Here is a 14,225-nt window from a genome sequence, read left to right as displayed (position 1 = left end):
GAGTATAAAAAAAGATGATTAAAAGAATTTAAACAAACTCTTTTAAAGTAAATCGTTATCAATAACTATGATCTTTTTTCGATCCAATGCACAATAAAAATGCACGAATTTATTTAAGATCGATCTTGAGCGAACTAGAAATATTTTATTGTTCTTGCAAATGCAAGATGCTGTATATAACACATGGATAATATTATACATACATTAATTAATGATTTGCATCTCATTACAAGCCGCTGACAAAATTAATTTCCCCAATTTAATTAAATGAATTAATTAAACGTTCGAGAAGAGTATCTATACCAATAACAAATTAATCGTTGTAAAAGTATTCTTATACATTAGAAGCATATATTCATTCTAAAACATTTCATGTTTCAATAATTAATAATAAATCTTCTTAGTATAAATTAATATAAATAAATCTAATAATATCAAAAACACTTCATGAAATAAAAAAATGTTTATGCTTAAAATTCTTCAAGAAAACGCCTTGCAGACAATGTCAATATCGCATAAAAGTGAATAATTACAAAAGACTAAAAATATCATTCGGATTTTAGGGTTCTGCTCATTTATATCTTGCGAATGAAAATATTATTAAAATTTTACATCGAATTATGACGTTTTGATATATTTTTGCGCATATATATGTATTTTGTTGCATATCACAAATGGTTTTATAGTCATTTGAAAATTCACCAAAACTTAAAAAAATATATTCCTTTGACAATATATATAAAACAAATAGGAAATCAATATTCCATGTACTCTTTCTTCCTGATACTATAGCCTATAGCTCGTTTATCGTATATGTATATACTATGCGCGAATACAGTATTAATAGAATATTAATAATAATAATAATAATAACAATAATAATATAAATAATATGTAATATAAATCATTAGAAAAATTATTATCCAGAAAAATATTATCATATGTCGATCTCGCAACTTTATCAATCGTTAATACAATTCGCATTATCGATCGTTGATAAGAACAAATGAGATACATTCGATAAAATTAATGTAATCGCGCGACATTTATGCAACGTAAATTTTATTAATTTATAATATTTTCAATCATCTGCTATTTTTCCAGATACAGCAGACATCATTTTTATTACATATATATGTACATATATATGTAATAAAAACGATGATACTATATATATATATATAATAATTTTTTAATAATTTATTTCTTTTATTTTTTAGAAAAATATACTTGCGACATTTGCGGGCGGAAAATATCATGATCTGATAATATATTAAGATACAAAAGGACAAACTTTTAATTTCTATATTCGTATTGCAAACATTACGCAATGATTTTTAAAAGAGAATCATATTGCTGTTATAATCTAGCAATGAGCCCTCTCTTAAATGGAACATGCAAAATACACTTATTCGAAGAATGAAATATTGCTTATATAGATCTTGAAAAATATAATAAATATCAAATACTTAGATTAATTATTAAAAATGGTGTAATAAATTCTAGCATAGATTTTCTCGTTTTATGAAAATTATAGTGTAAAACAATTTACATTGTCTATCGTAAAAAATCTTAATGGGATAGAGAAAGAGTCATTATTTATTCTGTTACAAAATGTTCCTAAAATTTCAATATATAAATATATTTTATCTTTATTTCTTAGAAAAAATATATTTATATAAGAGGAAACTAATGTGATAATTCTTGTTACAAATTTTAGAATCCGTCAGAGCGCAATTTCATATGTATTCTCTTATTTTCATTACGTTATTTCTTATCTCTGAGTGAAAGATTTTTTTATCATATAATAAATATATCATTTACATTAATTCTCTTTTTAATATGTTTTATTATTGGATGCAACTCGTCATATCGTTAGTGAATTATAAAAATATTATAAGAATTGTAAAAATTTTATAAAGAGCAGTCTCATGATATTTACACTCGCTGAGACATGGCTTATGTGAGAAATGAGTACATGAGATGCATTCAACCCCTCTATATCGATTTTTCCCCAAGGCAAAGTTACTCCGAAGACCGTCCCTTGCTACTTAAGTGTTTCCTAGTTACCGATGTAACGCAAAGAAACGAGAAAGCGTGCGCACCTTTTTAGTAAACTAAACAATAGTCGCGATCCTGCATTGAGAATGTAAAAGGAGAATAATGAGTGCAAAAAGAATAGAGAAGATTCGCGTGATAGATCTCAAAGATCTCAATAGTAGACTTTCGCTACCTTCATTTTTTTAGTAAGTAAAATTCAATAATTACTATTTGAATAATCGTATCTTACTGCACTCAATATCAAATACATATATTGTCAAAAGGGGGGGAGGGGGAGAGAGAGAGAGAGAGAGAGAGAGAGAGAGCACGCCTATTAATGTTTATAATATTTTACTTATAAAATCAAAATTATAAATCATAAAAAAAACTTTTTAATTTTTTTTATCGATTGTTTAGAAGAAGTGTATATATGATTATTGTAAAAATTACTATCATGGAGAGTTTGAGAAATTTTATAACCATGAGCCACTACAATGACGATTTGACAACTAATGTCAACTAACGAGTTTTTAATTTGTTGACTATATTATACGATTAGCGTTCAAAAAACATATCTATTGCTAAACTATCGCGTTGAGTATACAAATAACGAGTAATATTCTCATAAATACAGTGCTGTATTATTTCAAACTATTATATCGAGTCGACACAGACGACAATAAAGGAGTAAAAACCGGTAACGTGAATCTGAGTCGCGGGTATCGAAGCTTGAATCATTCCGCACGATTAAACGATACGGATGCGCTAACACGACGAACCTCTTAAGAGAGGTCCGCGCGAACTCCGCACGTGGAACTGGAGGGGATCCTCTACCTTTAGTAGGACATACCTCGGATTATGTGTCTTCGGGCCGGCTATGTGCAGTCTTGTTTCACTGACGCCACATGCGGCCACGTGCAGCGAGTTGCACGTTGCACGATCGTCGTCGAAATCGACACATCGAATTATCGATCGATTCTCAACTTCCAGTAAATCAAGTGGTAGGTGATCGCTTCTAATAATTGATCGTCTTTGGCATATTGTTTGACGGAGTCTTCGGAAATAAGCCATATGAATACAGTTTCGATGATCTCTCGGAGTTCTCGGAGAAATAACAATTCTAGCTATTGTACAATACAGAAGAAAGTTATCCGATCGGCATCGATACTAATCAATGACGAATCTGGTGAAATCGATTTCGTTCAATGGTGATTGATCGTTGCAAATTGCAACTAATCTAGCAGATAAAAAATGGATTTTTGCTGAAATTTTGATGAATGAATAAGACATTGTGAAAGATAAAAGAATTGACATTAATATTCCGGTAAAGATGTATATTTAATCAACGGGAAAAAAAAGAAGAAAAGGAGGAAAACATGAAGAGAAGATCAGGAACCTCAACGAGTGTCAGTGCATTATAACTTGTTTACACATTGATAAAGATCTATAACGAAGAAAATGGTGTTTGACCCGATCTGCGAAGAGCAGAGAAAGCAATTCTTTCGGCAGAACTATGGAGCTCATTTACCTGGGTAAGCGCAAGTTTTTCGTAAATTCTTTTAAGCCTTTCAATGTTTCTTTCTGATTAATTAATTCATATAAAAAGAAAATTATTTGTTGTTAATTCGTTTATATTTATTATGGAACTATTAACGTTCTGCTGACAAAATGCATGTATATGTATCTCATAAATTTATTTTATATATCTATATTAAAAGAATATAAAAAATATTTTCGATAAATATAAAAGATATTAAAAATATTTAATCAAAAATGTAAAATTAAATTAAAAAGTTTAAAAATTGTGTTGCTTATATTGTATATGTATACATATATAAAGAAGAAAGAATTGACAATGCAATATCACTCTCTCAAATAATATAATTTATAATTATAAAAGTTTATAATTTTACTGGTAGAATTAGTTCAATGATTATAAGAATCTAATTGAATTTACAGTTTCATCATCTTACTACTAAATGTTTCGTTAGCATCATCCATTGTTGCGCAATGTACGCAATGTATAGCGTTTCAAGGATCTTGCAAATCAACTGCAAACATATACGATATGTATAACAATCTTTAATTAACCATCTAAAGATTTGTTAAATATATGAGTAAATATCAACTTTTTCTTTTATCTTCTTTTGCTCATTTTGTATATTATATTTATAACAAATATAAATGTATCATATAATATATAAAATATATATAGATAGAATATTTTTAATAGCTACATGTTATATTTCTTAATTATATTTTATAATGTGTATTTTCTCAATTGATCCAATAACATTCATATGAATTTGGATTTTATAAAACTACAAAGAAAAACAAATAATTCCTATTTTTATTAGTAGCTACGACAATGAAAATAATTAATTAACAAATATTCATAAAAAAACCAGACAAGTTAATATTGAAATATTTAAAAATACATAACTTTAAAGAATTAGAGTAATAAACATTTTTATTTTTCTTTCTATTTATCACAGTAAAAGTCTGATAAGTTCGTCGCAATTTTCTTCGATAGTAGTATCGAAAATTGAATTTTTTTTAAACGATTGAGTTTTACTGACCTAAATTTCTAAATAAACGATAAAACGCGTTTAGATTTTATAAACTTGGTAAAAAACGTAGAAAGCATGAAACTGATTCTATAATAAAATCTCTGATTGAAATATTTTTAAAGATACTTGTTCTGCACGAGATTAAATTCGAGTTTTTCTCATCGCAAGCGATCTGATTCGATCCGATCTTGAACTGAATAAAAACCGTAAAAACGATGTCTAAACCACTAATAAATTTCCGAAGTCGTCGGACCGTGACATCAGTATCATCATATCGTATACAATATCAAACGATCATCGCATCTAAATCTGAGTGACAGTAAAAGCTTAAACAAAAATGAATCTTAAAGCAATATATAATGTCTTGCCAAAGTATCTATTAATTAAAATTATTAAAACAAGATATTCTTTTACATATATACGAGTAGTACATATACGTATAATATATATACAGAGTATGATCTTTGGTATTCAATGCACAACAATTAAGATTTTGGGTATATCAACACATTAAGAATAAGAGCTATTTTAATACATAATGTATGTGCGCCAAATGCATTATGCATTTGCAATATTTACCGATTACACCGACATCGGGCGAGAAAATCGAAATAGCCAACATGTTTCGTTTCAGAGATTAGATCGGATTTAAATTAGCCGGACGGGACTCCCGGAAACATGCATTCCCACAATATTGACCTCGAAATCGCAACGAAAGCACTGGTACCGTGCTTGGTACCGTTCCAATTTACACCCTCACGTCCACGCGAACCTATATCACACGCAAAACTACCCTCGTTTATGGTGGATCACCTCGGACTATTTGTCGTGATTTATTCTAACTCTGACATATTGATCCGAATAAGAAAAGATGCGCGTCCGATAACTTTATGGATAACTCGTTGTCTAAAAAAAGAAATCTTCAGTTATTTAAGTTAGATTTCTGCTAATTTTCTCGTTATGATAAAAATAGATAACAAGAAATGATTGGTAGCACATCAGTGAGCGATCTCGGTGCTCTCGGCTTTGTTTTCTTTTCGTGAAAAAAATCTAAATCCTTTGTATTCCACAAACAAAATATCTAAGAAGTATCAATCATGATTTTAATGAATTTTAAACCGATCTTATAAATTAAAATACCATGTGTCATTAGTAAATCTTAAATTATAAAAAAGATGAAGATGTCTTATTCATAAATAAAACATTTTTGTGTAAAGATGTAATAACAAATAAATAATTTGGTCGCTCTTAAATTCAGAGAAATCTAACAGAAATTTATTGCACGATCTTTTTTTCACGTTTCCCTGACACTGATCTTGCGATATGCTAAGATGGTGCAACGACCTAGATATACGATTTATGTATATCTCAAAGCAGAACTGAGACGCACATGACAACCGAGCAGGAGTAACTTCGACGATGTATATCGCTGGCTATTCCACCGTGACCGTTACAAAATGAAGCCTCGATTTACTGGGTCACCGGTAGTCTGCTTTTATGGTTCTGCGATTACTTTATTTAGGGATTGGCCGTGATATACTATTCTCTCAGATACATTTAAAATAATATTTACAATCACAATGAGAGCAAATCAATTAATGGAGGCTATAGCGAATGCTGGAAACGTTATTTCCAATTAGTTCATAAATTAATGTAAATTTAAAAAATTTTTTGAAACAATAAATAAAAGATATTGTTTTAAAAAATGATATGTAGATTGTCTCATAACTTACTCCTTATCTTAATCATAGATTTATTGTCCAATTTAGGATCAATTTTTCTAACTCGCTCTATTTTAATATTCATAATACACATATGCTTAATATAAAAGTTACAAATACTTAAAGCAAATATACATATCTCCATTCAGCCTCTACCGTATACAAAAAAATAAAATTCTGATTTTGAATAAACTCAAAATTGTTAATTTACAGAATTTAAAAGCTTTTACATAGATATATTTCTAAGATATTCATTTTTTATTTTATGATAATAGAATAGGGGAAAGGGGCGGCAGCTGAACAAGAATAAATATGCTTCGCGTGTGTAAATTTTGCATTTTCTCTCGCAAATGTTATACTTCATAATAGTCTGCATCATTGCACAGTAGCGATATAACTACGAGTATAAATCTAACAAAAAAACATTTATTTTATGCATATATATATATATATATATATATATATATATATATATATATATATATATAGTATACAATATCTTAGAAATTAGACACGCTTTATTAGACAGAAAAGCGTCTATAACGTGTGCGTGTTAGTAACAGATCGCAATTTTGCACGCTACATTATGTACTTTAATTAGGGAAAAGTAGACTAGAGATTGATCAAAAAATCTTCTAGTATATTAGTTGACTTTTTCTTACATATATCTAACATATATCTTAATATAGTCGCATATTTAAAAAATTTCAGGAATTAGATTACACGCGTTTTATGTAACAAGAATATTTACAATAAGTTTGCGTAATAAATCATATATTATCTCAGCATATTTTTTATATCTTTTTTATTATGGAAAATCAAAAAATGCAAATATAAGAAAAAAAATCAACTATTATGTTATCTATTATGGTCATGCTGGCATGAAGATTATATTGAATGAAATAATGAAGCAGTAAAGAGAGAGAGAAAGAAAGAGAGAGAGAGGGGGAGAGAGAGAGAGAGAGTAGTATATCATAATATAAAACTAGATATACATAAACACGATTGTGTATTTTAAAAATGAATTAAAGTTTTTACATTTTTATTAAAAAATCGATATGTAAAGTCTTATTAATAAAATTATGTACTTTATCTTTACTATAAACTGTATTATGTATACTTTTAGATACACGGGTCATTGTCCTACACTTAAATTTCGCGTTGGAAAGAGATTCGGAGCGAATACGGAAGAAATAATGAAGGTAAAAGTATGTTTAAAAGCACCAAAAAAGATTATAATAGAAACTATATAACTTGTAACAAATTACATAAAAAAGAAAAACGTATATACTTATAAAAGAATATATTATAAGAATATATTATATGTTGTTGCACAGGAATTATTAGAAAAAAAAGTCCTCAAGACTGGACCATATAAGCCAAATTCTGATAAAGAAAATGAGTTATCGAGTCCTCAGATTAAAGAAATTAAAAGAGACTGGAACAACGAGGCCAGATTGTACAAGGCTCCGTACATTCTAGGATATACTGGTAATAGAAAAAATAATAAATGTATATATTACTTGCAAATATTACTTTAAAAAGTGTTAAAATATTGAAATGAGTCCATATAATTTTATTTAGCATTAATAAAAAATTCTAAGCTTTAAAAAGAAAAAATCCAAAAAACTTTCTTTGTTAATTATTTCTTTGTTGACTTTGCTTTAGTACAAGAATTATATTTATATAAAAATCATAATTATTAAAATATTAAAAATTATAAGAAAAGTTTAAAAACTTGCTACATATACCAAACATCGCGAAAAGTCGATGTCAAGTTAACAAAATTTATGATTAAAAAAATTAAGTAGCGGACGCGCGCACACACACACACACACATATATACACATACTTATAAATTCTCTTTTATCGCTTCAGAATACCAATGTAAAATGAAATCGTTTTGGCACGACCTTCAGTGTTAGTGAACCATTTAACCGACCAACCTAAATTATTTGTAATTAACAGTTTGCAAATTGCATTGCACGCATAGCAAGCGAAACTTTAATCATATATACGTGTATATCCTCGATTCGCTGAGAATATGATATAAAATACGATCTTCAATCCTGAACATTTCAATGGCATAAATTTCCACTTCATAATTTTTTTTATTAATTAATATTAAATACAATTACTAAAATGTGTATAATTACTAAAAACCCTATATAGCTTTACTTTACGATATGTAGAATAGCAAAAGATTTATAATATTTATATAGAACATGAAAAACAAAAAAATAAAAATAATGCTTGTTTTACTTTTGATTAATTTCGCTTCTATAATCGACGAAGCAACAAAATATTGATTTTTGACATAATCAATATAAAATTCATCCAACATATAAATTGTTTGAGAAAAAAATCACGTAATATATGAATAAAACTCACATTCTAAAATTTAAATTAAAAATTAATTGCTTATATCGTAAAATTATCTTAAAAATTTATAATGAACCTGATTTTTGTGTTTTGTTTACATGTACATATAAAAAAATGTAACTCTCTTTACCTCTAAATTTAAAAGGATTTATTATTTCGCATTATCTCTCTCTTGTTCAATGCGAATTATGTTGATTTGTCACATAGGATATATTCCTGGTTTCAACAATATATATGGTTTACCCTTTATGAAAGCCGTGGAAATCGGTGCCAAAGAATGGCACGAAGCACAAATGAAACTGAGAGCACAGCGTGATGCAATGAGGGCTCACGTCGAGCGAACAGATCCGAGAAATCTTCTGTCTCGGGCGAGAGCAGATAATGTGGACATCGAGATTGATCACGGTTATGACAAAGACAGAAGAAACTTTGGTATTTGCGCTTGTTACACTTCCTTCAGTTGCTTTTCAATCATTTCCAACTCAACATAGTAGTGTGTCAAATTGACAATTGTTAATATATTGCATTATTGTAAATGCATATTTAATTCATTTTCAAATGACCAAAATAAATAAGTTCTATGACAATAAATTACTGACATTATTATCTTATTCTTATTCTTCTTCTTATTATTATTATTATAGATTATCATGTTTCTCCGGAAAGACCACCAATCGTTGGTTATACGGGCCACATTCCAGGAGCGAAAGGGGAAGTCGCACTTTCCAAGAGATACGCTCAAGCCGCTAAAAAAGGATTAGAAGGTGTTCAAAGAGAACGCAAAGAGAGGCATCATAAAATTAAAGACACGCACGCTGTGCAAAGAGTCCTCGATAATGCATATCTCGACGAAACAGGACATACACGTGCATAAAATGATACAGAAACGTTCTGTTAACTATAGCATACAAAAAGGAATAAAAAAAAGAAGAGAAAAAAAAGAAAAATTGAAAAAATAGCTAAAAAGAACAGAGTTTATATTTCTAAACATCTATATAAAAATCACAAAATTTTCCAATGCAGATTAAAGTTGTGACATTCGAAAAACTCACGTTTCGATTAATATAAACATTTTGTGCCTTGTTCTTTGACAGTATCGCGGATCGAAATGTGTAAATGTGAGAAAATAACCACGGTTTTTTTATATAATATATCAGTATTAGTGAATAATTGCAAAATTATTTATATCCAAAATAAAAAATGCTTTTGAAAATTGTAAGGATAATTTTTAGTATTCCAATGTATCTTGAATAAGAAGTAGTGAGAGATTTTGCTACATTTTCTACTTTTCGGACACAAATATTTTTGCAACTATTCAGATATATAAGAACAAAAATGGCATACAATTACCATCAAGATGGATAAAAAATGTACATACCTGTGGAAGATAATAGATTCACTTACCAATGTTCGAAAAATATATATTATTGGTTTAATATATTTTTGACAAAGTAGATTATTATAGAAGTATTTTTTTTTACTATATACCTATTATAGATATTATCTCTATTATATATATTAAAATGTCTTTATAAGTCATTATAAGACATGAAAGATTTATATGAATATATAAAATAGATCATACACAAGAGGAGCTTTCCTCTTATAGTTACTTTTCAAAGAAAAATATGACAATCGAGAAAAATTATTCCTTAACTTATTGTTTATATTTGCATGGCAACTAAATAGATTATTTGTGCCATATCTTAATATTTAGTCTATGTAATCACACAAATAAATTTACCAATGTAAACCGAAATATACAAAGTTATTTTAAATGCTTAAAACTACCAATATTTATTAAGGTTAATGCCTTCTGTATCTTTTGCATATATATATATATATATATACACATACACATGCATTTGATCATATTAATACAAACATATCGAATATAGAAAATAAATTTTTTGGAAATATTTCTACTGGAAATATCTTCAAAGAAATCAATAAAGATCATTGATATGCTAGTTCCATTTCGGATTAATATAACCTGATATTCTGAACTTCAGGATTTGCGAAATGGATTATAGCCGATATATAAACAATATTCCAAATCACATGAGAGAGATTAGTAAAGTTTTATATACTAAAATATAACAATGTGATTTATATGTGTAAATAGTATAACAGTTAAGACCTAAACTTCTTTCCTGTTTTATAGAGTAATCAACAGTAGAAAAATGTAAAATAATGTGTAGCCTTTTAATGAGTACTAAAATAAAATAATTTCAAAAATACATATATGAAACAAAATAAATACTTGCATTGTATAGTTGGAATTATATCAATATAGTTGGAATTATATCAATACAACTGCTTCCTTCTAGATTATCTTCTTTATTATCTTCTACACTGCGGCAACCTGCTCATTCTCTCCATTTCCAATTGTACAGTTTTCTTCCAGCATTCTATATTTAGTGCCATTTGTCCATAAGATAAGGACATTAATCTAGCAAAAACCATTAATGAGTGCAAATTATCTGCACTTATATTCTTATTCACGCTTCGCATCTCGACAAAATCATCTTGGATGATCTAAAATAGATAGGAAAAGAAAAAAAACATAATCAAGCATATATAAAAGAAAAATCAAATATAGAAACCCATAAAACAAAGTAAACATAGATATTCATATCAAAAATTAATAAAAATATATGATTACATACTTTCGTGATTTCTTCGTTAAAAACAAAATCTGCATGTCTAAAGACTTCCAAGTATTGTCGAATATTTGCCAATCGAGTCTCATTGTTTAAATACTGATGTGCAGCTTCAATTACCTGACTGTATACATTTTCTGATTCTGCATCAACATTTAGAATAACTTGCACAGGACACTACAAGAAAACATTTCATAGATTAATATTCACAGTTAAAATGCAATTTATTTTATGAAATATACATATATATATATACATAAATATACATATATATATAAATACTTACAGGAATAAACGATTTTACATCAGAAAAAATCAAAATTGGGATGTCTGTTTCGTATTCCATTGTATAATATTTGAAATCATATGTCAGTTTTTGAAACATAAGTAGATCGGAAAGAGTTTTATAGTTCTGCTTGCCAGTGATACTTAGTTCACCAGTGGTTAAACCTGTCTCATCTAACACAAGATGCGTATTATTGGTTAATTGAAGAATACCACTTGTTAATCTGTTGCATTCATAATCCTTTCTAAAAAAAATAATGTTAAAATGTAACCTTATTCACTAACGTGTACACTTCACTGAAAATGTAAACTTATTCACTGACATGTACATTTAATAAAATAAACTTACTTTGGAATTAAAGCTAATTCATTCAAATTTTCCAAAGTCACCTCCAAAAAGTGACTTTTCTTTACAAGTAATGTTAAAAAGTTATAAAATTCTTTTGGAAATGTCTTAAGTCTACTGGCTGGAAAATTCGTTATATTCAGTGGAAATGCACCAAGACAAAAATAATCTCTTCTCATATATCTAAAAACATTCCAAAAAATAATATAACATAGAAATTTAACATTAAAAAGAATATTAAAATACACACATACATTGTAGAGAGCAAGTGGCATATTAAATAATCTGCAGCTAAATGATCTCCAAATAATAATTGACTCAATATTATATGTAAATCACCCCTGATGAGTTGCGCTTTTGATATGATTTCTGGAGCATTTACAATTTCAGATTTTGTGAGCTCAATCAGCTTTATTGCATGTAACCGAGGTACCAAAGAAGCTGGGGGATTATGAGTATAGACTTCGGCTTCATTCATCTCATCTTCTGAACAATTATTTGTATTTAACATTGGATCCAATGACATAAAACCTATTATATCAATAACCTGATTCAGTTTTAAAGTTGTCCCATCATAAATCTGGAAAAAAGGAATTAAAAAAGTTTAAAGGTTAAAAAATATATAAAATATGTAAATATTTTAAAACACTTTGCATAATTGATATAATTTACCTTCACTATGCAAGTTTTTCCTTCGTCCATCGGAATAGGAAAATTTAATATGTGCTCTTCTGATAGTATATTCTGATATTTGGAATGACCATTGCTTATGTTTATATCACTATTATCTGTCAAAATCTTTTCTTTCTTTGTAACAGGTTCTGAGCAATCCATTTTCTCTAAATCAGTATCATCCAGACTTCTTTTACTCATATTGTCATTGCATGTCGTTGAATTAAATTTCTGTACATTTGCTTCTATATATTTGCTCTGTTCTTTCGCCCATTTATTTAAGCCAGGTATAGACATTACAATATAAGTTTGTCTTTCCGAGTGTTCATTCTTGGTAGAATCAAAAGATATTTCTTCATGTGACTGTAGACAAAATAAAAGTTAATAAATGTTGCTGCACAAAAACACTTTATAAAGTTTCTTTATAAAAGATCTCTATAAAAGAATCTCTTAAAGATATCTATATATAAAGATCTTTATATATAAAAGAATCTCTTAAATATCATTATAGAAATGTATGCAGTATTATACACAAGATAAACTATTCTTGTAGCATCCTGTACCTGAACTGCATATTATTTTTTATCTAGACTCTACGTCATATCCATTACTCATATAAGAATAGGATAATACAATGGGATAATCTCTATAGAGTCATATATATATATATATAAAGCTATTCTAAATACACTTAGAGATAAAACTAAATGAGGCATGTTACCAAACATCGAGCTGCGTCTGTGTACATTCCACATCTAATATCACTCTCCCCAGTCTTTGTATTCTTCACCTCATATTGTTTAAAAAAATATTCAGGGTCATACATATCCTGAACCATCCCTCGAAATCGAACCAACTGTTTATCTACGATATTATGCAGTTGAACATTGTTTAATAAAGGTATTTCTCTCAATATATCCGGATTTTCTAAAATTTGCTGACAGGATAACTGATTTGTGACATAATACTCTGTGGTCCAATTTCTTACTTCAATCGCTACAACAAAAGAAATTAAAATAATGAAAGAAAGTAGCCACACAACCTTACATAATATAAAATTATAATTCTAGATGCATCCTATGCATCTTCTCTGATCTCTTCTTTTTTCACAGTCTGAATATACATTTATTTCGATTAAAATATTAAAGATGCATAAAGAATTCAGCATAATTCATTGAATAAATACATACATACAAAATACAAAAATACGTACATGTCATTTTGAAAACGTATTATCTTGATATATCATTAACAACTAGATCAGAAAATTAAAAATCTTTGCGCAAAATAAAATAATTATTACGTATTTTCGATTTTTCGATCGATATTATGTGGTAAGATTTGGCGGCAAAACACGCATAAACGACTATAATACTATGAATAGAGAGAAGCTTGAGAGAGGTCACGCCATGCAGAAGCAGAAATATTATAGATTTATAAATAGATTGATAAATGTTTTATTAGCTGCACGAGATGAATAGCATTTGACCAATCAGGACAAAGAGAACAAAGATCTCCTTGTTCTGATTGGTCAATCAGCTATCTC

At 28.1% G+C, this 14,225-nt stretch overlaps 2 protein-coding genes across 6 annotated transcripts; one reads left to right on the top strand and one right to left on the bottom strand.

Moving 5' to 3' along the window:
• The first annotated feature begins 2,711 nt into the window (after positions 1–2,711).
• Positions 2,712–10,395, top strand: Ip6k (Inositol hexakisphosphate kinase). 3 transcript variants are annotated; one of them, XM_070292622.1, is made up of 6 exons: positions 3,484–3,572; positions 4,000–4,157; positions 7,458–7,539; positions 7,669–7,822; positions 8,921–9,145; positions 9,358–10,395. In XM_070292622.1, the coding sequence occupies exons 3-6, from the start codon at positions 7,528–7,530 to the stop codon at positions 9,585–9,587; spliced, it is 621 nt and encodes a 206-aa protein (XP_070148723.1). In that variant the 5' UTR covers positions 3,484–3,572; positions 4,000–4,157; positions 7,458–7,527; the 3' UTR covers positions 9,588–10,395. The 3 variants fall into 3 exon arrangements, with proteins under 3 accessions (XP_070148721.1, XP_070148722.1, XP_070148723.1); XM_070292620.1 differs by lacking the exon at positions 4,000–4,157 and having other exon boundaries at positions 2,712–3,572; positions 9,358–10,387; XM_070292621.1 differs by lacking the exon at positions 4,000–4,157 and having other exon boundaries at positions 2,712–3,572; positions 7,458–7,533; positions 9,358–10,384.
• LOC138931640 (mini-chromosome maintenance complex-binding protein) lies at positions 6,802–14,020 on the bottom strand. 3 transcript variants are annotated; one of them, XM_070292619.1, is made up of 10 exons: positions 13,893–14,020; positions 13,401–13,675; positions 12,680–13,042; positions 12,262–12,587; positions 12,011–12,190; positions 11,663–11,906; positions 11,383–11,553; positions 10,981–11,251; positions 10,092–10,201; positions 6,802–9,459 (listed from the first exon to the last, which is right to left on the bottom strand). In XM_070292619.1, exons 1-8 carry the CDS (start codon positions 13,897–13,899, stop codon positions 11,057–11,059), a joined length of 1,761 nt encoding a protein of 586 aa, XP_070148720.1. In that variant the 5' UTR covers positions 13,900–14,020; the 3' UTR covers positions 6,802–9,459; positions 10,092–10,201; positions 10,981–11,056. The 3 variants fall into 3 exon arrangements, with proteins under 3 accessions (XP_070148720.1, XP_070148719.1, XP_070148718.1); XM_070292618.1 differs by having other exon boundaries at positions 10,118–10,201; XM_070292617.1 differs by lacking the exon at positions 10,092–10,201.
• Positions 14,021–14,225: the final 205 nt, after the last annotated feature.

Source organism: Polyergus mexicanus, unplaced genomic scaffold, assembly GCF_030449975.1.
Source record: "Polyergus mexicanus isolate NDT 795.1 unplaced genomic scaffold, iyPolMexi1.0 SCAF_3, whole genome shotgun sequence".
Taxonomy (NCBI): domain Eukaryota; kingdom Metazoa; phylum Arthropoda; class Insecta; order Hymenoptera; family Formicidae; genus Polyergus; species Polyergus mexicanus.
This window is presented reverse-complemented; position numbering and strand designations above follow the sequence as displayed.

Excerpts from the sequence above, each read along its gene's own strand:
- Ip6k (XM_070292620.1), top strand. The coding sequence starts at position 3,499 with ATGGTGTTTGACCCGATCTGCGAAGAGCAGAGAAAGCAATTCTTTCGG. Across the intron at positions 7,540-7,668 it reads AAGAAATAATGAAGGTAAAA|GAATTATTAGAAAAAAAAGT; the intron begins GTATGTTTAAAA and ends GTTGTTGCACAG. Across the intron at positions 7,823-8,920 it reads GTACATTCTAGGATATACTG|GATATATTCCTGGTTTCAAC; the intron begins GTAATAGAAAAA and ends TTTGTCACATAG.
- LOC138931640 (XM_070292619.1), bottom strand. Across the intron at positions 12,588-12,679 it reads GAAAAACTTGCATAGTGAAG|ATTTATGATGGGACAACTTT; the intron begins GTAAATTATATC and ends CCTTTTTTCCAG. Across the intron at positions 12,191-12,261 it reads TGCCACTTGCTCTCTACAAT|ATATATGAGAAGAGATTATT; the intron begins GTATGTGTGTAT and ends GAATGTTTTTAG.